Genomic DNA, 26,720 nt, shown 5'->3' with positions numbered 1-26,720 from the left:
CAAGAATCCTCTGAAGTACCAGTTGTACTAAAGACATTTAGCTGTGACCCAAGGCAACAGCTTATACTGACAAAAATAAAACCAAAAAATCCTTCTGGCTTTGTTGTAAAGTGGCACTTGGTGGAACCTGATCATGCACAAATTTGAACTTATTTACTGTAGGATGTCTAGTTGTTCAAATCATGTACACATAAAGTCTAATCCATGCATGGACAGTTCTAGTGCAATTCTATATCCCACTTCTGTTCTTACAGCCAGTGATGGATTTAAACAAAACGATTGCATGGAACCAGGTTAGAGATGCAGTTAATTGTGTCTCATCTGAAAGCAGAACAGTTGATAACACATAGAATACATAAAATATATAAAAAAAAATGTCATATCTGTATATATAAACCTGTTAAGGTTTCTGCTGCCACAGTTATCCCAGCTGTTACACACTCCAGGCTGCTCAAAATTTGGATGCAGGCTGGCTGCTTAGTCATTCCCATTGATAGTCCTCATACTTGGATTGCAAAATGTCAGACACTACCAATGGCAGAATTTACATTTTTTAAAACAAGTTTTAAGCCCAAACTGTTTCATAATGTTGGCATCAATTATAGGGAAACCCCTCATTGTTATTAAGTGGAACGTGAGACCGGGACCACGTGGTTTTGTTTACATTCTGTTGACAAATGGAATTCCCAAAAATCACATGGGCCTGACAGACGACAACAACCAAGCAGATACCACTTTCACTTTTGGTCATCAGAGGAAGAAAATGAACGTGAAACAGCACAGCAAACACACAATCGACCATAGGGGGAAGGGGGGGGGGGACACAACGATTATATTATTTGATTCTCTGTCCTTAACAGAAATTATCCTGTTGCCTGGCACTGATTTGACTTGACTTTTTTCTTTGGGAAAACCAAGACCAGTGGTATGGTACATCACTTCAACTGTGAACAAACAAAAATACACAAAAGTTATTGAAATATAGGCCAATGGTATGTATTCACTACTAATAATACAGTCCATCACCATTTTAAATTATGCAGTACTTTAAGTTGCAGACAGTACTCTCCCCCAACTTATACATTGTACTTTCCACTTACATAACCACACTGCACTCTTCCCTATCTATTTTTTTTAATGATTCTATGCTATTTTAATTTAATAGCCTGTTTGTTGATGCAGAAAAAATACATATGATCAGTGATTGAGTGATTGTAACTTTGATGCAGTGACTGATGAAGTCCTGTTGTTAGGTAAGAATTCTGATTTCCTTCAGTGTTTCAGCATAAAAATATGTATCTAATTTTTACATATTGCCTCCCAAAGTAATCACAGTTTTTTTCTACCAATTCCAAAAGCTTCCTCTATTTTTTAATGTATTTTTAATCAGTGATTTATTTTATTTTTTTTTTAAAAGCTTCATGTCAGACCATCAACATGACAAGGAAGAGTACATTACAGTAAAAGGAAAATCAAGAAAAGATTACGCAGGAAAAGGAGGAAAATGTTATCAGCTAAATAAAACTGGCAAATCAAGGGCAACAGTGGAAAAAGTTGCATCATTCAAAAACTGGTGAATAAAAAAAGGAGCTCCTGCAGGATAAAACAGAAACGGCATCCAAGCTTAGGAAAGAAAAGGTTAATCCAAGAAGTGCCAGGCACAGAGCTGTTAACATTCTGTATGTGAAGCACAATGGAACAAAATACTGTATATAAGAGGATTTTAAATGATACTATTATTATTCTCTTTTGTTTTTTCTTTTAACAGTTATGTATGATCATAGTAGCATTTACTACTGCTACATGACAGGGAGTCAGCACACTGGTGCAAAAATAAATAAGCCCTATGATTTACAAAACAGATATATAAGTGTAGCAGGACAAAGTCAGGTGATTCTTCATCATCTGCTATGGACTAGCACATTGGGAGCAAAACTGGAGAGACTACAGTGTTGGGCTTTATCAGTTGTTAAGGTTTTTTGAATCCGGTTTTGTGCTGAATGGATTTAGCATGAAGTACTGTATGCCATTTATAAGACTTTGAAGGCTTGAATCTCTTGTTATAAAGGTCTGCTTTAAGAAACACAGCTTTATTCACTGGCACTGGGGGGTTGGAGCCTATCCGAGCAGTCATTGTTGGAGAGGCAGGGTTCACCCTGGACAGACTGCCAGTCCATCGCGGGGTCGCATGTAGACAGACAAATGCAGTCACAGTCTCACTCACTCCTACGGTCAATTTAAAGTTTTGCATATGTCTTTGGAAGTGGGAGGAAGCCGGAGCATCTGGAAGGAACCCATGCAAATATGAGGAGAACATGCAAACTCCACACAGAATGGACCGGGCGTGAAGCCACCGCAGGACCTTTGTGGCGTGAGGTTTATAGTGCTTTTTTGTGTGTGTAATTTTCCAGAATTTGCATTTTCTTCCATTTTCACAGATGTTGGAATTTACAACCTTCCTTGCCTGGACAACTTGGCAGGAGCTCAGGACCAAATCTCAGACGGACTCTGAGCTCATATTAGCTATGCTGCTTGAGGCGAGGGTGCGTACTAGTGCATTAGATTACATGAGAAAGTCATGCTGTCCTTCTGATAAAAATTAAATACACTTTTTTCACATCAGAATTAGGCATTGCATTGTAATGGAAAGCATATTTGTTTAAAAAAAAAAAAAAAAACTAAGATAATTTTTTATTATTATTGTTTTTTGCAGGAGTTTATCCTTTGTGAGCAGTGGGTGGCGCTCTATCCTGTATCTGATCAGCTCAGACTACAGCTGCAGACTGAGCATTTGCTTCATCTGCTGGAGGAGGGACAGACAGATGAGGCTTTTGAGGTCCGGTGTAGTCAACTTGTCTGGTTATTTTTACACTGTGTTACCTTCCCCTGGCGGTTTGTCAGGAAGTTCATTGTCAAATATTTTATACAGAGTAAATAATCCTTTTTTGTGTGTCCACACAACTCAAAGGACCATTACTGTTTAGGATTATGTCTGTTCATAGAAATGACAAAACATGATGACGTTTGTGATATCTTCAGCATTTTTTAAACAACTTGCCTTCACTCTTAATCTGTTTTTTTTTATGTAGGATAATTTAATATATTGTTTCTGAATATTTGTCCCTTGTACTTGTTTGTGTAGTTGCTTGAGAGCCTGTCCAGATTTCACAATAGGCCTGGATGTTTGTGAGCGAGCCCTGGACCACCGCCCTGGATTGGCTGCATGCCACTTTCTGGCTGACTACCTCACTCTCCATTTCCAGAGGCAGGTGTCACTAGCGCGCCGTCAGCAATCCATGCTCTTCATCTGGGTTCTAAGGTTAGTGTATATGGAGAGGTGCAATGGTCATTTTACTTTACTATTTGGAAGAGTAGAGTATCACAGAGGCACCATGTAAACATCTATAACAACATATTTCCTTTATTGCCATTATCCAAAATAATACAGTAGTCATGTATTCTCCTTTATTTGAGGTTGAGAATAATTCATCTTGTGGTCTAGAAATTGGGAATCTGCACTCAACAACTTGGTGTTTAAGAGTTTAGGTCTCTTTATCTCACACAATCACCTGCCCACCCTTCTATCGAGGTTAAATCAGATCTGTTCTGGACTTTGTTTACATACTGATGACTTTTTTTTTTATCTGCACTTTGTTCATTTGATCTCTAACTGTTGGAATAACCTAAGCAGTGGGTCAGCCCTCTGTGTCTGCTCTGCTTGAGGTTTCTTCCTCAAAAAAAGAAAAAAAATGCCAGAGTTTTTCCTTACCACTGTCGCCTATGTGTTAGGTTGACCTTACCCATGTGAAGGACCTTGAGGTGACTTTGGCACTATATAAATAAATGGAATTGAAATTGTACAAATTGGGTTTGAGCAAATATTTTAAAAAATTACAATGCTGTTTACTTTTAATCATATTAGATAACAGATTTTCCAAACCACCTGCTGATATTGTTATTAACAGCAATCTGCTTGGCAGTCATGTGTCCATGTTGACAGTTTTGCATTCCAGTCCAATGTTAAGCTCCTTTATCAAGATGCATAATTTTTTATGATTTGTCAGCAGTTCATAGCTTTAGGTTTTTTGTTAAGCTATTGTGGAAACATTGTTTCATGTGGTAATTTTTTTCTGCTTTTTATAGAAAATTGGTATTTCAGTTTCAGCATGTTTTGTTGAACTGTTCAAGGTTGTTCTAGAACAGAATGTGAATTGGTCCATATTCCTATGCTGCAGTAGTACCAGAGAATAAATGTTATTTCCCAGGTCTTGCTGACCTCTGCCTCCTGTGGCACGAAAGGACTACTTTTCCCTGCTGTCAGAGCCTCTACTGATGGCTGGAACAGTTGTTGATGAACCTGAAAGTGGACTGGGCAGCCGTGGTGGTGCAAACTCTGCGGAGCCTTCTAATTGGCCAGGAAGTGTGGATTCAGTGTTGAAGACATTGATAAGCTTCTGTTCAGATTATGCGTACAAAGCACTTGACTTCTCGTGCGCTCCCAGAGAGAGATCCCGGTCTGGTTAGTGTTCCACAGTTACTCTGCAACACTTGAGTTTTGGTTGTGTACCTCAGAGGTTAGCACTAGGACAAAGCCACACAGCAAAAAAAAAAAAAAAAAAAAAAAAACTAGTTTGTAGGATTTCAGGCTTGTTACTTGTAATCATCTGGTATGTTATAGTACTACATTGCCGTTCATGAAATAATGCCAACATGGAGTCCTGATCCTTATTGTCTAAATGAGTTCTTCAGCCCTAATTTTTTTAAATGGATATTGTCTTTTAATTTGTTGTACCTTGTGTATAATGACAATAAAAGCATTCTATTCTATTCAGAAGACAGAACCATGGGACCTTAAGGATGTTTCCCCATGACACACCAAATATATTTACTGTAAAAGATAAATAAAAATGTATTTTATACAGTGTGATCCCTGTAAGTAAATGTGACTGTATTTTGCAGACTCTGTAATCAGCCTTCAGGAGGCACTGATGCAGTTGCCCATTCAAGACTCATCCTCTATATCATCCAGCCGAATGGAATCTCCAGTGTCCTCCACAGGTAAGACGGAATTTAGTACCAGTTTAATAACAATATTCTAATTATTGTCACTGTGTTAATCCGCCATTGTTTCTTTTTGACATGCTACATTCAGTGGAAGAACATAATGTAGCACTACCAAATAACAGCTGAAAGAAAATACATAGACGGGTACACAATAGGATCTTCGTGGCTCCTGGTTCATGGTAATGGGTGCTATCCACAACCCTGTTCTGGAACTGTAGTTACTGAACTTTACTGAATTAGCTCAGTTGTCGGCACATTTCAGAGAATCACCATTAGTTAAAGCTGTCAGAATGCCACTTACTTTCCCCCCCCCCCCCAGCAAATTACAATGGCAGTTGAATTTTCCGGAGTATAAGTCACATGTCCTTCCGAACTACACTCAACAAAAATATAAACGCAACACTTTTGGTTTTGCTCCCATTTTGTATGAGATGAACTCAAAGATCTAAACCTTTTTCCACTTACACAATATCACCATTTCCCTCAAATATTGTTCACAAACCAGTAAATCTGTGATAGTGAGCACTTCTCCTTTGCTGAGATAATCCATCCCACCTCACAGGTGTGCCATATCAAGATGCTGATGAGACACCATGATTAGTGCACAGGTGCCTTAGACTGCCCACAATAAAAGGCCACTCTGAAAGGTGCAGTTTTATCACACAACACAACGCCACAGATGTCGCAAGATTTGGGAGCGTGCAATTGGCATGCTGACAGCAGGAATGTCAACCAGAGCTGTTGCTCGTGTATTGAATGTTCATTTCTCTACCATAAGCCGTCTCCAAAGGCGTTTCAGAGAATTTGGCAGTACATCCAACCAGCCTCACAACCGCAGACCACGTGTAACCACACTAGCCCAGGACCTCCACATCCAGTATGTTCACCTCCAAGATCGTCTGAGACCAGCCACTCGGACAGCTGCTGAAACAGTCGGTTTGCATAACCAAAGAATTTCTGCACAAACTGTCAGAAACCGTCTCAGGGAAGCTCATCTGCATGCTCGTCGTCCTCATCTGGGTCTCGACCTGACTCCAGTTCGTCATCGTAACCGACTTGAGTGGGCAAATGCTCACATTCGCTGGTGTTTGGCACATTGGAGAGGTGTTCTCTTCACGGATGAATCCCGGTTCACACTGTCCAGGGCAGACGGGAGACAGCGTGGTGGCATCGTGTGGGTGAGCGGTTTTCTGATGTCAATGTTGTGGATCGGGTGGCCGTGGGGTTATGGTATGGGCAGGCGTCTGTTATGGACGAAGAACACAGGTGCATTTTATTGATGGCATTTTGAATGCACAGAGATACCGTGATGAGATCCTGAGGCCCATTGTTGTGCCATACATCCAAGAACATCACCTCATGTTGCAGCAGGATAATGCACGGCCCCATGTTGCAAGGATCTGTACACAATTCTTGGAAGCTGAAAATGTCCCAGTTCTGCATGGCCGGCATACTCACCGGACATGTCACCCATTGAGCATGTTTGGGATGCTCTGGACCGGCGTATACGACAGCGTGTACCAGTTCCTGCCAATATCCAGCAACTTCGCACAGCCATTGAAGAGGAGTGGACCAACATTCCACAGGCCACAATTGACCAATGATCAACTCTATGCGAAGGGATGTGTTGCACTGCATGAGGCAAATGGTGGTCACACCAGATACTGACTGGTATCCCCCCCAATAAACAAAACTGCACCTTTCAGAGTGGCCTTTTATTGTGGACAGTCTAAGGCACACCTGTGCACTAATCATGGTGTCTAATCAGCATCTTGATATGGCACACCTGTGAGGTGGGATGGATTATCTCAGCAAAGGAGAAGTGCTCACTATCACAGATTTAGACTGGTTTGTGAACAATATTTGAGGGAAATGGTGATATTGTGTATGTGGAAAAAGTTTTAGATGTTTGAGTTCATCTCATACAAAATGGGAGCAAAACCAAAAGTGTTGCATTTATATTTTTGTTGAGTATAGTAAAAACAACCGCGATTTATACTCTGAAACAAACGTGACATGTTTTGACATGCCCACCCCATCCCCTACCTGAGTGCGTTTTTGCTGTACCACAGTGGACATTTTTGAGGCATAAAAGTTTAGCTTTTAAAGAAATGTGCATCTGTAAAATGGTACCTGTTTGGAAACTTTTATTGTAAATGTGAATATTTCAAATTTTCTTTTTCCATCTGTGGTTGCTTATAGCCAGCACACCCTCATCGGACAGCACAGAGAGAGAGAGGACCGAGGCTCAACGGGGAGAAAATCCTGCACCCCACCAAGTTTCAGCCTCCAGAGCAACCGCCAGCCCGTAAAGACTGGGTCCCTGATGCACAACACCATGTGTGCATGGTCTGCAGGCGTGAGAGGTTCACCATGGTGAGAGTGATGAATTGTGCAACACTAATCGGTGTTGTAATATAGTTCCATGCCCAAATTTTGATGTTAAAAGTAATGAATAGTTGAGCCATTAGCATCCTGATTTGGGTTTGTTACACAATTGGCTTACTACAAATCAACATAAAATTGTTGAAAATATTTTATCTATTTCTATCTTAATGTGATCAGCCTCTTTCAGGAATGATGGTAACCCAATTCACATGGCACAAGTACTCGTGAAATGATTTGATAAGGATGAAAATATATCACATCTCAATCCAGCTGAACATTTGTGGGACATTTTGGACTAGTGACAGACAATACTCTCTTCAACTGAGGAAACATCTTTTGTTAAATGCTCTTCATGTCTGTAGTAGAGTTTAAGTGATGACACAATCTTTACCAAACACTGCTAAAGCTGTTTGGGTATGTGCTGGCTTGATACTTTCCTAAAATGCATTTGTCATCTCTCTGTAGTATTTTTTTATTGTACAGCATTTTGTTGGTTTTGTCTCAAGTTATGATTTTATTTTTTAACAGTAGTATGCTACCTACACTGACATTTAAACACATTTAAAGCCAAACTGAGACCAAGGTTGGTAGGATTACTTTGAAATGTAATCCAAAAGTAATCAGATTACAAGTAATCCAAATGTATGTACATACGAGTACATACATGTAATCCACATGTATTCTTTCAAAGTAATCCTACCCAACCTTGACTGAGATTGTATACAAATATAAAATGACCATTTACATAATACAAGAAGCCAAGAAAAGTATCCAGTGAAGATTTAACCTGCTAATTCTTTTGATCTTGTTTAAAACGATTGATTGTGGCCACCAGGATCTTGTGATTGGCAACAAAGCTTCACAGAGTGTCAGAGTCTGAATTCAGCCCAGACATTGCTCAGCATCCTTCACTATGAGCAGGTCAGACCTGTTGTTACTTAGGTGTCCAGACTTCTCCCTCAATAACTTATAATGAAGTCTACAGTTCAAAATTGGTAATTTGTTAACACAATAATGTATTCAGTGTTCTGGTGTGATCATTTTTATTGTTAGGCACCAGCCAATGACTCTGTTCTACGGGAGTTTTCCAATCTTTTGGCCTGTCAACTTGGAATACTTGATTGGTGTAAAAACAACAATCCGTAAGCAAGCTGTTGCTATTATTATTGTTATTATTTGTTTATTTATAAATTTTTAGTAGGTCTGGGAACATGTGCTGGTCCCACCACTGTTAAATTGCATGTGCAGTTGTTGAAATTTGATCCTGATTTATTTTGTTTAATATTCCTTCCTGTGCAGAAGAATTTCCCGGGAAGCGCTGCTGGCACAGCTTCACACTCTGGACAATCACTCAGCTCTCTATGTTTTACATTCACTGACTCCTCTGGCTCAGTTTGAAGAGCGCAAAATACAAAACCTGCTGCAAAAAAGCCAACAATCACCAGAAAAAGGTTTGCATCTTTTACATCCACTTTTCTGTTGTTTGTCCATCATAGTCTGAAATATATAAAATTACCTTTTGTGGTTTGCTTGCTAAAGGACTGACTATATGTTTTTTGCAAAATGTGCACATTTGAAATGCCATTTTGGCCACAGATCCAACTCGTGTTTACTCAGCAGATAAACATCTTTAATTTTTGTTTATAATTTCAATGCATATCCAGTGGTGGGCACAGCTAACCAAAAAATTAGCTTTGATAACAGATAATGAGCTAACTGAAGAGTTATCTTTTATAAAGCTAAACTGATAGAACCACCCAAAATTTATAGGAAGCTACAGATAACCGATAACTTCCAGTATTGTCTCCGGTACACTTGCAACTACTAACAAGCTGATTTTGAGTTTTAACAACACATTTGCTTCTGGTAGCACCAAAGGTGACTACAGACCCAAACAGTGAGTCAGCACTTCTGTCTTTGAGTGTGCCTGCCCTCTTCTGGAAGCTCCTGTTTACTACATAGTTTCCAACAGAGAAGCAGTTGAGAGGAGCAGCAAAGCTCAACTCTCTACTCAGTAACAGCGTTGCCGTGAGGCGGAGGTCTTGGAAAATAAAGCAATGCTGACTTATGGTTTGGTTTATGAATAAAATTAATACTGATAGAATAACTCCATTAATGTCAATTCTGTCATTTGTACAAAGTTAAAATATAACATATATCTTTCAAATAAGGATTAAACAACGAGAAGCCATGCATTATACGGTTTGAATGCACGACGCGGTATCTAAAACACTGTGTAACTGAGTAACACACGGTGTTACTCCGCGAAGTGCATCCAAACCATATAAGGCATGGCTTCGAGTTGTTTAATCCGCTTATACCATGGTCCCACACAGTGAGCTAACACACAATATTTATTTAAGTTAACAGAACTTGATAAAAATGCGTAAGTATTTGGGACTATTTTATGCCAGTCTCAAGATATTTTGCCACCGATGCTCTTACCAATCAGGCCACTCACACCGCCCCCCTCTCTGCTTTGTGGAGCGGCGACCAACTGGCAACAGGTCCAGAAACTACGCTCGCTGTTTTGATGCAGAGCGCTCCGGCCACCCGCAAGGATAGAGCCGTTCTCTTCTCTTTCCCGTCTTCATTCTTGTCTAGTTCGTCCGATGTTAAATCTTTATGCTATTGCTTTTGCTGTTCTTCTCGTCTGCTCTCTCCTCTTTCCATTCCTCAAACGTTTTATTTTGGCCAAAAATATTAAAATTCACTTGGAAATCCATGTTTTATTGCGTTTCTGTCATTCACCTGTCAAAACACAGCTGATCTGCGCCAACTGATTTGTGCCAAGATTGACGACCAGGGCGGAGTGATTATAACAGTGACTTAACTCGCCGAACTACGTGTGCGTATATACAAAAATATTGCATGCCAGTTAGACATGGAATTCTCACTGACCATGGTATAATGTTGAATAATTCACTAATTCTGAAGTTTTGTAACAAACACAGACAAATGGCAAAGGATTATGGGTAAAATGTGCCTCCGCTAACACTGATTGGTTGACTCATTCATTTTATGTAAACCAACACATTAATGTGAGGTGTGTCGTGTGTTGGTGTTGACAGATAAATGTGCTTTTGTAAAATCTGCCATTTTTTATTTGTAAAAAAAAAAAAGCAATTTTCAAAAAAAAAAAAAAAAAGCCAAGTTGTAATTAGATAACCGTCTGATTTAACCGGTGTCAAAATAAATAGAACACTGCCAAGTACTGGACGCTCAGTACTAGGGCGAATACTGCCATGAGCACTACTGGCCAGTAGATGGCAGTAGAGACCGTGAAAACTTACCAATACAAAATTCCAGATAATCCCTGTCTGCTACGTTTAAGATGCGTGGAATTTATAAACGCAAACTGAATTTCAGGCATCTTATATATATATTACTCTGGAACAAAGATGACAGACAGTGTTTGTCATAAGCAGGACTCTAATAGCAAACAGGAATCGATTGCTATGTTTCCAATTGAAAATAATGGAGGAGCAACCTGAGCTGCTTCTGGCATTTTTACATAAAACAAACACAATAACAACTATATAAACCCAGAGAATATATTCATGAGAGTTTTAGGCACAATATACAAAGAGTTTAATGCTGTTGTCTGTGTGGAGCCTGATCAGAGGTCTCAAATGCATTTCTTCTGTCGTGAATGTACTGCACCTGGGCACAGCATGTCCACACTAAAACCTTCAAAATTAGTGCATTACTTTAAAACATATATCTGATATTTCACTTTATAAAACTTCAGATGTGACGTTAATTTAAATAACTTGCCCAAAATTAGTTTGGTTAAAATTTTAACCATAAGTTAAAAATGTATGCCTCTGGATGACTTGGGTGATATTGCCAGCGTATCAGTATGGGGTCAAAAGAAATGAGCTTTTTCTTTTTTGTGACCAGTTCTCCTTTGCTTGCAGAGGATAGAGCGGTTTCTTCTAGAACCAGCCTCTGTTTAGGGAGAATAGAACTGCGCATCTATAAAACATTTAACAAGTAGGTACTTAACTGATTTTAGATTTCATAGATGTTTGTAACTATTCAGCTTTGTTTACCACATCTGCAAAACTATGTTAACAGTCTAAAAATTATCGGACCAAAGCGTATTGGAAGATAATTAGTCCGATGGCGGTTTTCAAAGTTATCTGAAAAGCTAATTCAATAATGAAAACATTATCTTCGATAATTAGCAGTTAGCGGATTAGCAGGACTGTGCTCACCACTGTGCATACCTATTTAAATGATTAACTACTTCCTACTTTTAAACTCTGATAAGACTGAAATGATGGTTCTTGGTCCAGTGAGACATCGGCATCAATTTGACCAGCTAACGCTTAATCTAGGCTCGTGTGTCATACATCACACTGACAAAGTGAGGAACCTTGGGGTAATTTTTGATCCTACATTGTCCTTTGACCTCCACATTAGAAATATTATGAAGACTGTTTTTCAACCTGCGAAATAATAGCGAAGATTTGTCCCATCCTGTCTGTGGCTGATGCTGAGACCCTGATCCATGCTTTTATCTCTTCTAGATTGGACTACTGCAATGTTCTATTTTCTGGTTTACCGCAGTCCAGCATTAGGGCTCTCCAATTGGTTCAAAATGCTGCAGCCAGATTTTTGACAGGAAGCAGAAAGTTTGACCACATTACACCCATTTTGGCATCCCTTCACTGGTTTCCTGTCCCAGTGAGATCAGATTTTAAGGTTCTGCTACTAGTCTATAAAATTGTTCACGGACTGGCACCTCACCACCTAGCTGACCTAATTAAACCTTACGTACCGGCCTGGGCTTTGCGTTCTCAGGGTGCAGGACTACTTTGTGTCCCTAGGGTGAATAAGTCTGCGGGTCACAGAGCTTTCTCTTATCGTGCCCCTGTTCTGTGGAATGATCTCACTGCGTCAATAAAACAGTCATTCTGTGGAGACTTTCAAGTTCAGACTTAAGATGCACTTATTTTCCCTTTTGTATGGCTAGCACACTGGTATAGTTTTTTTATGCTTTTTACTCTTAATTCATTTTATTAGGAAACTGAGCGGGCCGTAGCCTCAACTTTACCTAAATACTGTGTCTTTTAGTGAAGCTTAGGGCTAGTGGCCGGCGATCACCTTACTTAGTATTTCTTGTTTTTTTTCTTTTTGTTTAATGCTGACGAATTATACTGTATTTTGTTCCTATGATGCCTGGTTCTGTTTTTTCTCTCTAAGGTGCAGCTCCATCCAGCGATGGGAATTGTATTTGTGCTGGAAACCCTCCTGTCCTGTGCACCAACAGCATTTCCTGTATATTCGTTTTGTGAATTGTTTCTGTGAATTGTTCTGTAATTTATGTCTGTTGCATGGCCCCAGCAGAGGGTCACCCCTTTGAGTCTGGTCTGCTTGAGGTTTCTTCCTCAGAGGGAGTTTTTCCTTACCACTGTTGCTCTTGGGATTAGTAAGGTTAGACCTTACTTGTGTGAAGCACCTTGAGGTAACTATGTTGTGATTTGGCGCAGTATAAATGAAATTAAATTGAAATTGATCTATTCATATTTCATTATTTATTTTGCCTTTAATTTCTTTTTGTCTCAGCACTTCCAAGATTAGACACAAAGACTAATTAAAGAGTAAGAAAGAGTAATTAAAATCAACAACCTGAAAAAGACCAGTATGGGAGACAGTCAGGAGTGCGCTGTGCAGTCATTGTTGTGCCTCATAAATGCGAACTTAGCATTTATTTATTTATTTTTTGTGGTGTGTTTTTTCCCCTCACAGGAGACATTGAGACGATTGGGAATCCAGCTGTACGACGGAACATAGTTTGTTCCAGGGATTCTGTGCCATGAAGTATGCCATTTATGCACTCTGTGTAAATGCACATAAATACTCAAAATGCACAGAATGTGAGCCTATGCAGTTGGCACCAACACCAGCAATATGAAGCAGAACTGGACCAAAGCCAAGCCTCAACTCCAACTGAAGGTTTGGAAGATACTTTTTGTCTGTAGTAAAAATTTAGATTTATTAAGAGTAAAAAAACTTTGCTGTATGCTCTTACAACTGGGGATAGTTTTATACTCTCTTGATTACAGGTAGACAGAGATGTCATGAAAAGTTGTATTTACTGTAATGGCATATTAAGTAACTTTTTACATTTTGTTTTGCATTGTGTTCAAACATCTTGTCTGTTTTGAATTGTTTCTCAGGTCATCATTTGTTGTTCCAGCACTACCTGTCAGAATGCAAGCTCTATCTGGAGGCAGTGCCAGCCATGTTCCGTCTGGAGCTCCTGGAGAACATTTTCTCCCTTCTCTTCCTGTCCAGCACTGACTTTTCCCAGCAAATCCAAGAGACACAAACTCAAATCTGAACACAGGGAATGCCATAGAGTCAGAATCTTTATCAAATGCAAAAAAAGTAATGTGGCATTGGGAAGCAAACCAGAGACCGATGAGGCAGGGGATAGCGAGAAACAGACCCAGAGTTCACCAACAGCAGGCCGGGGTAGCCACCTGGACCTGGGTCACTTCATCCAGGGGTGCAGTGGGTTTGTGGTTGATGTCTTGGCCATGGATGGTTTTTTGAAGCTGCTGAAGAAGGGTTGGACACCCTGTGTGTGGTGGGCCGCCAGGATAATCAGGAGGCGGGGCAAGCTCTTCCCAGAGAGGTCGAGGTTGCAGAGTGTCTCGGGCTGCTCAGTGACGGCGGAGACATTTGGGGCTCGAATGCAGCGGTTGTCCAAACACACTGCAGAAGCTCAGTGGAGGCTCCAGATTATCACCAGCAATCAGGGCAGTTGCAGTGGTGAGATAAACATGTTTATATTGACAGATTAATTTAGATTTCATTTCCTTGACATAGTCAGCACAGAAAATGATTAGCAGCAGTTCTAAATTCCTGCCCTACTTAGTGTTCATGAGCAGTGTATGCTTTTGTATGGTGTGACTGGGACTCACAGTAAATAGAAATTTTGCAATCATCCTTTGAGTTCTTGAAGTCTTCACAGAGCTTTCACTTTACCTGGTTGGCAGGTACAGACAATTATCTCCAGGTGTCAGCAGCCAGCAGTTTTGCTACTTCTTCAACACAGAACAGCAGCTCTACACCAAGCAGGAGGAGGAAGAGACCAGGAAAGCATGTTCCAGAGAGACAGACCTCGACAGAGAGACTCAATAAAGATGTTGCCAGCAGTGCACAAGGTGCAGCATAAATATTACCATAGTCCATCCCTTATGTATTTTGTCTTATGAAGCTTCAAGACGACCACACACCATTTGTGATAACAGGGTAACTGCAGCTGTATGAGCTATGTAAAGGAGATAATTGAGCAATGGGCATTGCTTTTAAAATCCTTTCTTAAATACTATGAATTACAAGGTGACTGTTTTTGAGATATGTTGTTTTGCTAAGTTAATTATTAATATTCTGTCAGATGGTGAAGGAGGGCCAGTTGGCTGTGTGGAGCTGGATGCTGGTCCATTTGGAGGGCCACAGAGTTGGCTTGTTCCTGCCATGTTGGCCCCTCCAGAGTCTCTGCTCATGTCCTGCATACACAAAGGAAACTTCATGGAGGCACATCAGGTCAGTGTGGGAAGCTGAATATTGGGAAAAGTCTTATTTTGTACAATAAAAATGAGTTTTATTGGTTAAAATGTGAATGACAGGTTCATAGAGCACAGATGGAGGCAGACTCGAGGCTCTATTAGAGTCATGCCTCTGCATATAAATACAAGTCAAAGCCACATCATGCAATTAAGTGCTGCAGTTCTGTTTTCTTTCACTGGTTCCCTCTCTCTTAGCATTTGAAAAATCAAAGCAGTGTTCCACAACCCTTGCAATACCTGTGTTTGAAACATTTTTCTATATCAGCTAGAGAAGTGGTGCACATTAATGATTTTCCTCTTCTTGGAAAATTGAACTTATGATCCTTTGGTCACAAGCCTGTTTCTGTAACCTGAGCCAAAAAAACAAGTTCATGCAGAGTATGTCCCTCTCAGTTCTGTGCATCCTCACTGCAAAAAAGGGTGTCTAAAAGATAAATCTGTAGAAATGATCTTGCTACATGGACAGATAATTTCACTTGACAAGATGACTTGAATTAAGATTGTTAATCTAGAAACACTTAAAATAAGAAATTAACTCTTAAGATAAATCATCTAACCTTCTAAACCTAAGTTTTGTTTGTCTTTTTTTTCTTGGTAAGAACCAAATAATTTGCAGTGCTTTCATGCCCTGCAGGTGTGTCAGGTGTTTGATTTGGAGGCCTCAGCATGTCGCGGAGAGCTGATTTTCATGGAGTGCTACAAAGATGTGCTAGTGGAGCTGGAGCGGGTGGAGCAGAAAATGGAAAGCCAGTCCATGTCATCATCCTCATCTTCAGAGGGCCTGGGTTCCACAGTTGGGCCTGGTACAGGAAGACGTCGACTGGGCAGCAGTGGGAGATTCACCCTGCAAGCCATCGGAAGTGCTGCTGCTGCTGGTTTGACATTTTATTACTTTGTTCGTAGTGCCACTCTTATGGTGCTGTGTGCTTGCTTCACAAGAAAGGAACTGTGCTCATGTTATGTGAGGTTAGTGTGGAGCCCCCCCCCCCCCAAGTGGCCACAAATTAATAGTGCTTTAATGACAGATGTTTGTATTTTGACAGTGAAAATAAGGAAGAAAATAGATACTTTCCCATTTCAATCAATCAGTTATTATTACACTACGGACTTGAGAGTTTGAGGCAGAATTGAATACACCATGACGTCCCTGAACTCTGCAATGAGAAAATTGCAAGGTGGCAAACGTTGTTTGTTTTTGGTACTGTGCATTTTAGCCAGTCATATTAAATGTCTTTTCCTAATGATGACACTGTACCTAACTGCCAGAGTTAGCACAGTATTGTTATAATTCACCCCAATAAGAAATTAAATGTTTATCATATCTCCACGCCACATGCCCAGTGTTGTCAGCAAACGGATTCCTAATTTTGTGGATATGCAATATTAAGATGTGGCCTTGATTTTAGCTAATACTTTCCCATGTCTTTGTAAATTTTGGCCATATTTTAATTATTGTTATGGCCTCAAATTATTTTTGCATTGCTACAGTATGTGTGTGTATTTCTATGCAGGTGTGGCATTCTACTCCATCTCAGACATAGCAGACCGTCTCCTCAGCACCTCTGTTCACCCAATGCCCACACTGGATGAAGGTTACTGGCTAAGCAACTGCAATTCTGACTCTTCTGGCTTCCTTTGCATGCTGCTGGAAGAGCTCAGCCCAGCAAGCATGGCTGCCTTGACTTGGCCTGCTGCCACTGTCACCTTTGGAAAACATCCCGACAGCTGCTGGACACAGCTGAACGCAGACTTAGCAACAGTCTGGAGGTACAAGGTATGCAACCTAAATATGTTTTGGAATAATTTCTGCAAAGAAATAAATGGTTTAATGATTTAATTTATTCTGGAAAGGAAGACTGTGAGAATATCTAATCGAAGGGGTGCTTTCTTCATATTCATTCAAGCATGAAAGAGAAGTTTCTGGTGTGTTATTTGGTTGGCACTTGAGCTTTTTCACACATTATCTCTGAAATGTATCTATGATCTTTTTGCCATCATTTATTCACAAAGGGCAAAAGTCAGACTGGTTGCCGTGATTCATTGTTGAAAGGTGGCAGAAAAAACACTTGTAATGTTTTACTTTCATATACATTTCTTTCAGTCCAATAGTTAAATTTATTTTCATTATGACACCTGTATGTTTTCCCAGGAGTAAAGGTTGACCCTAAAGAGCCCCATTCCAAAGGGATCTGTGGATTTCCCATGGTACTGCAAACGATCAGCAAGATCTTGAATCATTCATCCACTAGTAAGACCTCTGTCAAAACAGGTGAAATAAAAAAACAAAACTGTTTTCTTAATGGAAACATTTAAAAGCTACTTAAATATTATAATATCAACGTCGTCAGTCAAAGCACAAAATCTGTGAAATCACCAAGATGTGTAAATACAAAATTATATAAAATAAAAAACTTAAACCCAAGGCATCGTTTGTAATACTGTGTTACCAATTGTCTTATAGAACCTGTTGGTGAAGACCAAGTCTTGGCTAGTCCTTTTGGTTGCTGCATCAAAGAAGTGCTGCTATGTTGTCACCCAACACTACTGAAGGTGTATTGGTGCTCGACTTGGTTTGGTCCAACGCTTAGAAAGCATTCTGCACCATTCTGAGTACTGCTGGTGGATGATGCGGTAGTCAGAGAGGCAGCATCTTTAGCCGGCCTCCCGTTGCCATTATTTGACACCTGATTGTGTACGTTTTTGGAGCAAATAAAAATCAGATATCTAGTTTGGCCCTGAGAACTGGTGTACCCTGTGGTAAAAGTAGCGCTACAGAACATTGTAAGTTTTTGGAAGGTTTTAAAAATTGTGACTTCAGGACACATCATGATCCACAAACGTGAGTAATCTGATGCAGTTTGTGCAGATGGGGTAATAAGGATCTTTTACTTGAATCTACAGATGGTTTTGCTGTTTATTTCATTAATGCATCTTGAATCAAATGATTTCTGCTTGAATGTGGATTGGCTGCTCAACAATTTTAATTACCATTCTACAATTTAAGCTAAAGTTAAAATACATTGCAGATTGTGAGTGGTGAGATTGCAGATTGTAATTGGAGTGGGGTGACCATTGACCAGGGATGTGGTCATATGCACTCGGTCTGCAGTGGCTGTGTGAGGGAGAGCGGGACGAGGCACACGTCTTTGTGCAAGAGCATGATAATAAAAATCCGTAGCGTAAATCCCATGAAAAGCATGCCACTTTTTTAAGCATAAGACAGTTTTGGGATGTTAAAAGGTACATTCTAGCTTTGTGGAAAAGTTGTAACTGATGCTTGTGATGTGCAGCAGAAAACAGAGGGAAACACTTTTCATGCAATCTGGTGTCATCACTTTCCACCTGAGAAGAGATTCCCTCAGTGTTCTGCTGTGCATTATTATTTTTTAGCCCACAGGAGCACCAGTTATGTGTGCACCTGGTTATAACCACCCACAGACTTTACGCGCATAGCCTGTACATAGTACTGTTGTGTGCATGCCCAGAAACTCTCTTCTGACTGTCTTCAAATTTGTTTGTAGAGGGCTGTATAATAATATGGCACACAACTTTAGATGATAGTTGTGATGAATCTGGCCCGATTTCCTAATTTTTACTGCCGAGAAGGCAATCAGGGCCAAAAATTTGTAGTGGGAGGCCACCCTTCTTGTAGTTATGTGGTTGAGGATTGATGTGTCTGTTTCTACTGCCACATGAAATTGAGGAAACATGAGTATATTTAAACCTTTTCTGAAGCCAGAACTGGGCCATGTCTGCATAAACTGTTTTGACACCAGTATGTGTACATATTCAAGTAATGGTTGTGTCACATGTACTGTTTGGTCATTTTTGTACTCTACAAAGGTAAATACTTGCAATATCAGGCAAAACTGAAATAATAATTTTGAATTGTAAGATGTAATTTGCAAATACCACAGAATATGGGTTGAAGAATTACAAGATCTGTGGTGTTTTTACTCTCTTGTGATTCTCTGATTTTAGTAAATATTTGTTGTGTTTTTGTAACAGAGGGTTGTGCGGGCAGTGCTCTGCTTGCACTCCTGGTAGAGCAGCCAGTCTGAAGAAGATGGAGCTTGATACCCACCCCGTGCGTTCCAACATGAAGCAGCTGATTCGTTCCCTAGACCAGCTCTGCCCTTTTGAGCTAGATGGAAACAATGCAAGACCAGACTACGTGCGCAGTTTCCCTCGACTATGTCAACACAGTAGCATCTGTGCTGGTGTGCAGCCTTGGTTCAGAGGGTAAAATCATTTTTGATAAAAGTGGCAGTGATTCAACTGAAAAGTTGCTAATCTAAAGAACAGGTTTTAAAATTTATCTTCTGCCCACCACCAGTAGCATTTTAAACCAAATAAACTAGGTACGTATTGTATTTAAATTGTTTAGTTTCATTTTAAGTGCTGTCACTAGCATACTCTTAATTAATATAAAGCTGAAATATGCAAGTTTGGGAAATAGCTTTGCAGAAGTCTGTCTACTTCAAAGTGGAAAATGTTCCTGCCATCAAAATGTTTGTGATTAAAGGGATGTACGAATTTTATAGAAAAGTTAAAAAACAGATTTACAGCAACAAAAGGTTTCCTGGATGTATTCCTACATTATTCAAACAGTCATAAAAAGAGGTATTACCAACTACAGTTATTGTACTTAAATGGATGGCTACATGTGATTGGGAATGACTGTTGTGTTTTTCCTTGTTCTTGTATCTGGTGTGACCTTAATCACCGCTCCTGCTGTTTGTTCTCAGACAAGAGCAGTGATGTTAAACTGGGAAATCCACTACTGGTGTTGCTTCAATCCCCTTTTCAGCTTCTCTCCCACACCTGCTGTTTGACAGACAGGTGTCTCCACAGAGGTATGTATAGTGGATAACTGGTGGGGAAAAACAAATACTTCTATTTCTGTGTGTTATATTTTTCCTCACATTTGACAGATAACATGCACTGAAAATAGCTGAAAATGGGTGTATCAGTCTCATGGAAATATCAACATTTAAAAAAAAATAAATCAAAATTCAATGTTTTTGGTTAAAAATGAGCTTTTCATTGTTGAACAAAAATGTGTGAAGTTAGAGGGTCCAAAATGGGACAGTGTAAAAATATTCATTTTCTAGCATTTCAGTGTGATTAGTACTGTATGTGTAAATCTTTATGGGATTAAATCTTTGTTCCTAACCCATATTGCATTCATGGAAAACATCTAAATCCAAATTTGCAAAACTGGAGTTGCATCAAGAAGGGCAATTGGGTGTAAAACGTGCCAAATACCAATGCGGATCTGGCTTTTTCCCCTGTGGAGACCCCGAACAAAACGGGGGCAGCCAAAAAGACAACAACAACAGGTCAGGTCTGGGAGTATGTGTTATCACTGCAGCTACCACACCAGGGAATGGCCTTGAGTTGATTGACAACCATCCTGGTAATTGCCAGTCCATCAACACCTCCTGAAAGTGGCCATTTATCTGATACATTGGCATCCCATTGGCCAGTTGCTTGGACCTTCATTACTGATACAGTTGCATGCTGGATCAAGCACAGGGAAGTGTGCCATTTGACCATAATGTCATAGGTGACGTTCTCTCACAATGCAAAATGTACATCTCAGCTCAGTCCCAGTAACTAAATCATTCCAGGTATACCCAAGCATTCTCCAGACAGACCTCTTACCAAAGACATCCAGTCGTCATCTTATGGCACTGGTTGGAGTTAAGTCTCACAACCATACATTAATTATCAGGCCTCTTAAAAACTTGCACCTTTCCTGTCCTGCAACAATATTGTCATCAGCAAACACCTCTGTCCATAAGCACTTCTCAGGTTTATTTTGATCCCAAAGGCTGAGGTCCCAGAGACAAGCATGTCACTGCCAAGATAAGTGATCTCTCGAAAAGTTAGTATTTTCCCATATACAGATAGTTCTGTTGGCTGTGTATATTAGGTCACTGAAATTTTCAACACTGAGATCTTTGTCTTGCTTGAGGACAGACACAAAACCAGACATGCCAGCTCCTCACTCAACTGCTAAAGTGCTGCACTCAGGGCATCCCTTGATTTCAGAAAGATCACAACATTGTCCACAAAGACAAGTTCAAGGAACCTTTCTTCACTGGGAGAGGTTGCCAAGTCATTGGAGTTAGACACCAAGTCCATACAAGCTTTGAACAGAACATATCCCTGACAAATGTCAGAATTTACTGGAAAGAATTCAGAGATTTTCTCTCCACTCAGCACAGCACTTACAGGCTGGCTGTGATGTCCAGCATCTTGTTGGGAATCCTGCAAATTCCCAGCCATAATCAACACTGTAATGAACTAAATCGCATTCTTTGCAAAAATCAGCATGCGGTGAAAAGAAGCACTGCCGATATTCACACTGTCCATAATAACAAAAGTTAAATGGATCCATCCCAGGGTCTAAATTAAACACTCCACAGGAGATGGGTGTGAAAATTTCCTTCATGTGGGATTTTCTGCCAGTCTTTAAAACAAAAGTGAAAATGCCAAAATAAATAACTCTAACCTTCGTGGTTTGTTCCTGTCCAGGTTGTGCTCACTGCTGCAGCAGGAAGGTCTACGAATAAGTGTGCAACAGGTGATTGTCCAACGATGCTGTGAGACTTTGCTTCTGTGGCTCTCCGGTCCAGGTGTTGAGAGACTGAACAGTCCATCTAAGAAAGAAGATGGAGTGTTTGTTGTTGCCAGTTGGTCTGCCTTGCTCCACCAACATACCCGGGTGAACACAGAAACCTTGGGCGTCACTGAGCCTCAGTCTGATGCTTGCCCTGAGACAAAAGCTTTAACAGAAGACCTCTCTGCTGCTTCTGCAAACCCCTCCATCTCTCCACCTTCTCTGTCATCCTCTTCCTCAAACTCTTTTCTCCTCACATCATCAGCCTTGTCTTTTCTGAAGTCTCATTGCCCTTTAGTGGCTGTGCTTGCATGTCTAAGTGCCTGCAAAGGAGAAGCTGTCCGGACGCAACCCTCCGGATGGTCAGGGTATTTCCGCAGTATCCGTAAAGATGTTGTGCTAGATGGAGAGCAGCTCTCTCTTGAAGCTGATGGTTTGCTGAAGGAGTTCCCTATACTCTGGGCCTATCTTCACAGCATGGCTGAACCAGTAATGGGTACCCAGTCACATGATGGTGAAGAGGGTACTCTTGCACTCGGGGCAGCTATCTGTGGAAAGCCCCTGGTCAGTCTGCTACTGTCTGGGCCTCATGAGGAAGCTTCTCAAGCTGTGGTGTCTGAAGCCTTCCAGCAGGCCCTTACCTCCAGGGACCTGAATCAAGCGCTAAGCCTGTTGGAGCTGTACGGACAAGGCTTCAGCCAGGATGGGGTGCTAAGAGATCGTTTACTTGCTTGTGCTGCTTTAGAAGGTAAGAAACACTGTTAATGTTTTGATAAATCATAGTGCATATAGGCAGATTGGCTTGGACTTTTAAATGGTTCTAATAGCATCCAATATAACAAATACTTTTAGTTGGCCTCAAACTGAAGAGTCAGTGTTCTCAGTGGAAGGTATAGACTCTGCAGATGTGGTCAACATGATCAGACTAGAAAAAGGGAGTGGAAAGGTAGTGGAACATTAAAGGTGATAGAAATGATCTACTTCATGTTCCTGACAATACTGTGTTTTACTGAAATAATATTGAATGTCATGCTCCCTTTCTATGATAATTTCTACAATATTGTCATTAAAGTAATTTTACAGTGGAACAGTTGTTTAACATTTCTGCTCACAAAATGAGCCATTAAAGGACAAGTTTAGAACTGACTTGGATGATGACAGTATTACATAAAAAAGTGCTATTGGTCAATATCTACTGTACCACACCTACATGTTCAAGCAGAACTAGTTTCAGTGTTAGTTGCTTGAAATGATAGTTAAAAAAAATTGTTTACCTGGTTATCTGTGTTATCAGGTGGAGATGGAGGTATAGGCCACCTTTTCCGTGTAAAAGATGCTAATTTACGAGCCCGTGTTGCTCTCCAGGCCCTGGACCACTGGCCTCTGTCAGGCTGTCTGGAGCTTCTTGAGTTCTGCCTCAATGACTCGAGCACAGAGCTGTCACTGAGAGCAGACCTGGAACTCAAGAAGAATGAACTGGACATCTACTGTAGGGTAATTATCATTATTATTATTATTATTTATTTTATTTATTTTATCAAGATTTAAGATTCAGAGTGTTTATTGTCATATATAGCAAGAAGAAACAACTTTTTCTGTGCAATGAAATTCTTACTTTGCTGTCTACACTGGTGCCGAGCAAAAAATAGAATGGAAAAAAAAATACAATAAGTAAAAACTACAATGTCAAAAATATCTGGTATATACAAAGTGCCTGATACCTGTAATGGAATGTGCAATACAGTTGTGCAAAATGCAAGTGTGTACAAAACGTAGAGTGACGAGGTAGTCCACTGTGACTCTTGTCAACTGTTCAGGAGTCTGATGGCAGAGGGGAAGAAAGAGTTTATAGCTGAACTGTGATTTGTTATGCCCAGCATCCTGGACCATGATTAGCACAGTCACCTCACAGCCGGAATGCTGACTGTGCCCAAGTTGTCAGTATGCATAGCTCTGCTATTACTGAGCACTAATCTGGAATTAAACAAACAAAAAGGTTGTACTGTCATTGTCTGCTCGTATTTAACAGTAATAACAGATACTGCCTCTGACGGACTTGCATCTGTAAATGTTTAAAAATACTTGTGTAATAATCTTCTCAACTGTTTCAAAACAGCAGTGTTGTATCATGTATAGAGTAGGTACATTTTTTGCAGAACTTCATGCCGTATAAGATGTGTTGGGACTGTCTGCATGTGCTGAGCCACACAAATACACTGTAGTTATCACTAATATTTCACAGATGTTTTTCGCCTTGTGACGAGATGACTGTCTGTCCAGGGTAGAAGAAGAAGAACTTTTATTGTTATTGTACATACAGGAAATTTGCCCTCTGCCTACCATCTATCTGCTGCAGCCAGTTTAAATCGGTGTACGCACATGAGCATCATAACCACTCATTTCACAGTCATTCTAGTGGTACTCAAGAATCCTCTGAAGTACCAGTTGTACTAAAGACATTTAGCTGTGACCCAAGGCAACAGCTTATACTGACAAAAATAAAACCAAAAAATCCTTCTGGCTTTTGTTTGTAAAGTGGCACTTGGTGGAACCTGATCATGCACAAATTTGAACTTATTTACTGTAGGATGTCTAGTTGTTCAAATCATGTACACATAAAGTCTAATCCATGCATGGACAGTTCTAGTGCAATTCTATATCCCACTTCTGTTCTTACAGCCAGTGATGGATTTAAACAAAACGATTGCATGGAACCAGGTTAGAGATGCAGTTAATTGTGTCTCATCTGAAAGCAGAACAGTTGATAACACATAGAATACATAAAATATATAAAAAAAAATGTCATATCTGTATATATAAACCTGTTAAGGTTTCTGCTGCCACAGTTATCCCAGCTGTTACACACTCCAGGCTGCTCAAAATTTGGATGCAGGCTGGCTGCTTAGTCATTCCCATTGATAGTCCTCATACTTGGATTGCAAAATGTCAGACACTACCAATGGCAGAATTTACATTTTTTAAAACAAGTTTTAAGCCCAAACTGTTTCATAATGTTGGCATCAATTATAGGGAAACCCCTCATTGTTATTAAGTGGAACGTGAGACCGGGACCACGTGGTTTTGTTTACATTCTGTTGACAAATGGAATTCCCAAAAAATCACATGGGCCTGACAGACGACAACAACCAAGCAGATACCACTTTCACTTTTGGTCATCAGAGGAAGAAAATGAACGTGAAACAGCACAGCAAACACACAATCGACCATAGGGGGAAGGGGGGGGGGGACACAACGATTATATTATTTGATTCTCTGTCCTTAACAGAAATTATCCTGTTGCCTGGCACTGATTTGACTTGACTTTTTTCTTTGGGAAAACCAAGACCAGTGGTATGGTACATCACTTCAACTGTGAACAAACAAAAATACACAAAAGTTATTGAAAATATAGGCCAATGGTATGTATTCACTACTAATAATACAGTCCATCACCATTTTAAATTATGCAGTACTTTAAGTTGCAGACAGTACTCTCCCCAACTTATACATTGTACTTTCCACTTACATAACCACACTGCACTCTTCCCTATCTATTTTTTTTAATGATTCTATGCTATTTTAATTTAATAGCCTGTTTGTTGATGCAGAAAAAATACATATGATCAGTGATTGAGTGATTGTAACTTTGATGCAGTGACTGATGAAGTCCTGTTGTTAGGTAAGAATTCTGATTTCCTTCAGTGTTTCAGCATAAAAATATGTATCTAATTTTTACATATTGCATCCCAAAGTAATCACAGTTTTTTTCTACCAATTCCAAAAGCTTCCTCTATTTTTTAATGTATTTTTTAATCAGTGATTTATTTTATTTTTTTTTTAAAAGCTTCATGTCAGACCATCAACATGACAAGGAAGAGTACATTACAGTAAAAGGAAAATCAAAGAAAAGATTACGCAGGAAAAGGAGGAAAATGTTATCAGCTAAATAAAAACTGGCAAATCAAGGGCAACAGTGGAAAAAGTTGCATCATTCAAAAACTGGTGAATAAAAAAAGGAGCTCCTGCAGGATAAAACAGAAACGGCATCCAAGCTTAGGAAAGAAAAGGTTAATCCAAGAAGTGCCAGGCACAGAGCTGTTAACATTCTGTATGTGAAGCACAATGGAACAAAAATACTGTATATAAAGAGGATTTTAAATGATACTATTATTATTCTCTTTTGTTTTTTTCTTTTTAACAGTTATGTATGATCAATAGTAGCATTTACTACTGCTACATGACAGGGAGTCAGCACACTGGTGCAAAAATAAATAAGCCCTATGATTTACAAAACAGATATAATAAGTGTAGCAGGACAAAGTCAGGTGATTCTTCATCATCTGCTATGGACTAGCACATTGGGAGCAAAACTGGAGAGACTACAGTGTTGGGCTTTATCAGTTGTTAAGGTTTTTTGAATCCGGTTTTGTGCTGAATGGATTTAGCATGAAGTACTGTATGCCATTTATAAGACTTTGAAGGCTTGAATCTCTTGTTATAAAGGTCTGCTTTAAGAAACACAGCTTTATTCACTGGCACTGGGGGGTTGGAGCCTATCCGAGCAGTCATTGTTGGAGAGGCAGGGTTCACCCTGGACAGACTGCCAGTCCATCGCGGGGTCGCATGTAGACAGACAAATGCAGTCACAGTCTCACTCACTCCTACGGTCAATTTAAAGTTTTGCATATGTCTTTGGAAGTGGGAGGAAGCCGGAGCATCTGGAAGGAACCCATGCAAATATGAGGAGAACATGCAAACTCCACACAGAATGGACCGGGCGTGAAGCCACCGCAGGACCTTTGTGGCGTGAGGTTATAGTGCTTTTTTGTGTGTGTAATTTTCCAGAATTTGCATTTTCTTCCATTTTCACAGATGTTGGATTTACAACCTTCCTTGCCCTGGACAACTTGGCAGGAGCTCAGGACCAAATCTCAGACGGACTCTGAGCTCATATTAGCTATGCTGCTTGAGGCGAGGGTGCGTACTAGTGCATTAGATTACATGAGAAAGTCATGCTGTCCTTCTGATAAAAATTAAATACACTTTTTTCACAT

At 40.0% G+C, this 26,720-nt stretch overlaps 1 protein-coding gene and 2 long non-coding RNA genes across 3 annotated transcripts in view; all 3 read left to right on the top strand.

Annotated features, from left to right (window-relative positions):
• Positions 1 to 26,720, top strand: part of zfyve26 (zinc finger, FYVE domain containing 26) — a 90,227-nt gene that overhangs the window by 37,061 nt on the left and 26,446 nt on the right. Inside the window, exons 22-24 of the mRNA XM_034159841.1 lie at positions 19,787 to 19,795; positions 22,973 to 23,160; positions 26,539 to 26,643. Of these exons, the coding sequence (XP_034015732.1) occupies positions 19,787 to 19,795; positions 22,973 to 23,160; positions 26,539 to 26,643 (302 nt within the window). The remainder of the gene's footprint in view (positions 1 to 19,786; positions 19,796 to 22,972; positions 23,161 to 26,538; positions 26,644 to 26,720) is intronic.
• LOC117501039 lies at positions 2,466 to 3,159 on the top strand. Its single transcript, XR_004557919.1, has 3 exons — positions 2,466 to 2,543; positions 2,714 to 2,836; positions 3,143 to 3,159. It is a non-coding gene; the product is annotated as an uncharacterized LOC117501039 (long non-coding RNA).
• LOC117501038 lies at positions 4,459 to 7,330 on the top strand. Its single transcript, XR_004557918.1, has 3 exons — positions 4,459 to 4,519; positions 4,960 to 5,058; positions 7,267 to 7,330. It is a non-coding gene; the product is annotated as an uncharacterized LOC117501038 (long non-coding RNA).

Source organism: Thalassophryne amazonica, chromosome 19 (assembly GCF_902500255.1).
Source record: "Thalassophryne amazonica chromosome 19, fThaAma1.1, whole genome shotgun sequence".
Lineage (NCBI taxonomy): Eukaryota > Metazoa > Chordata > Actinopteri > Batrachoidiformes > Batrachoididae > Thalassophryne > Thalassophryne amazonica.
This window is presented reverse-complemented; position numbering and strand designations above follow the sequence as displayed.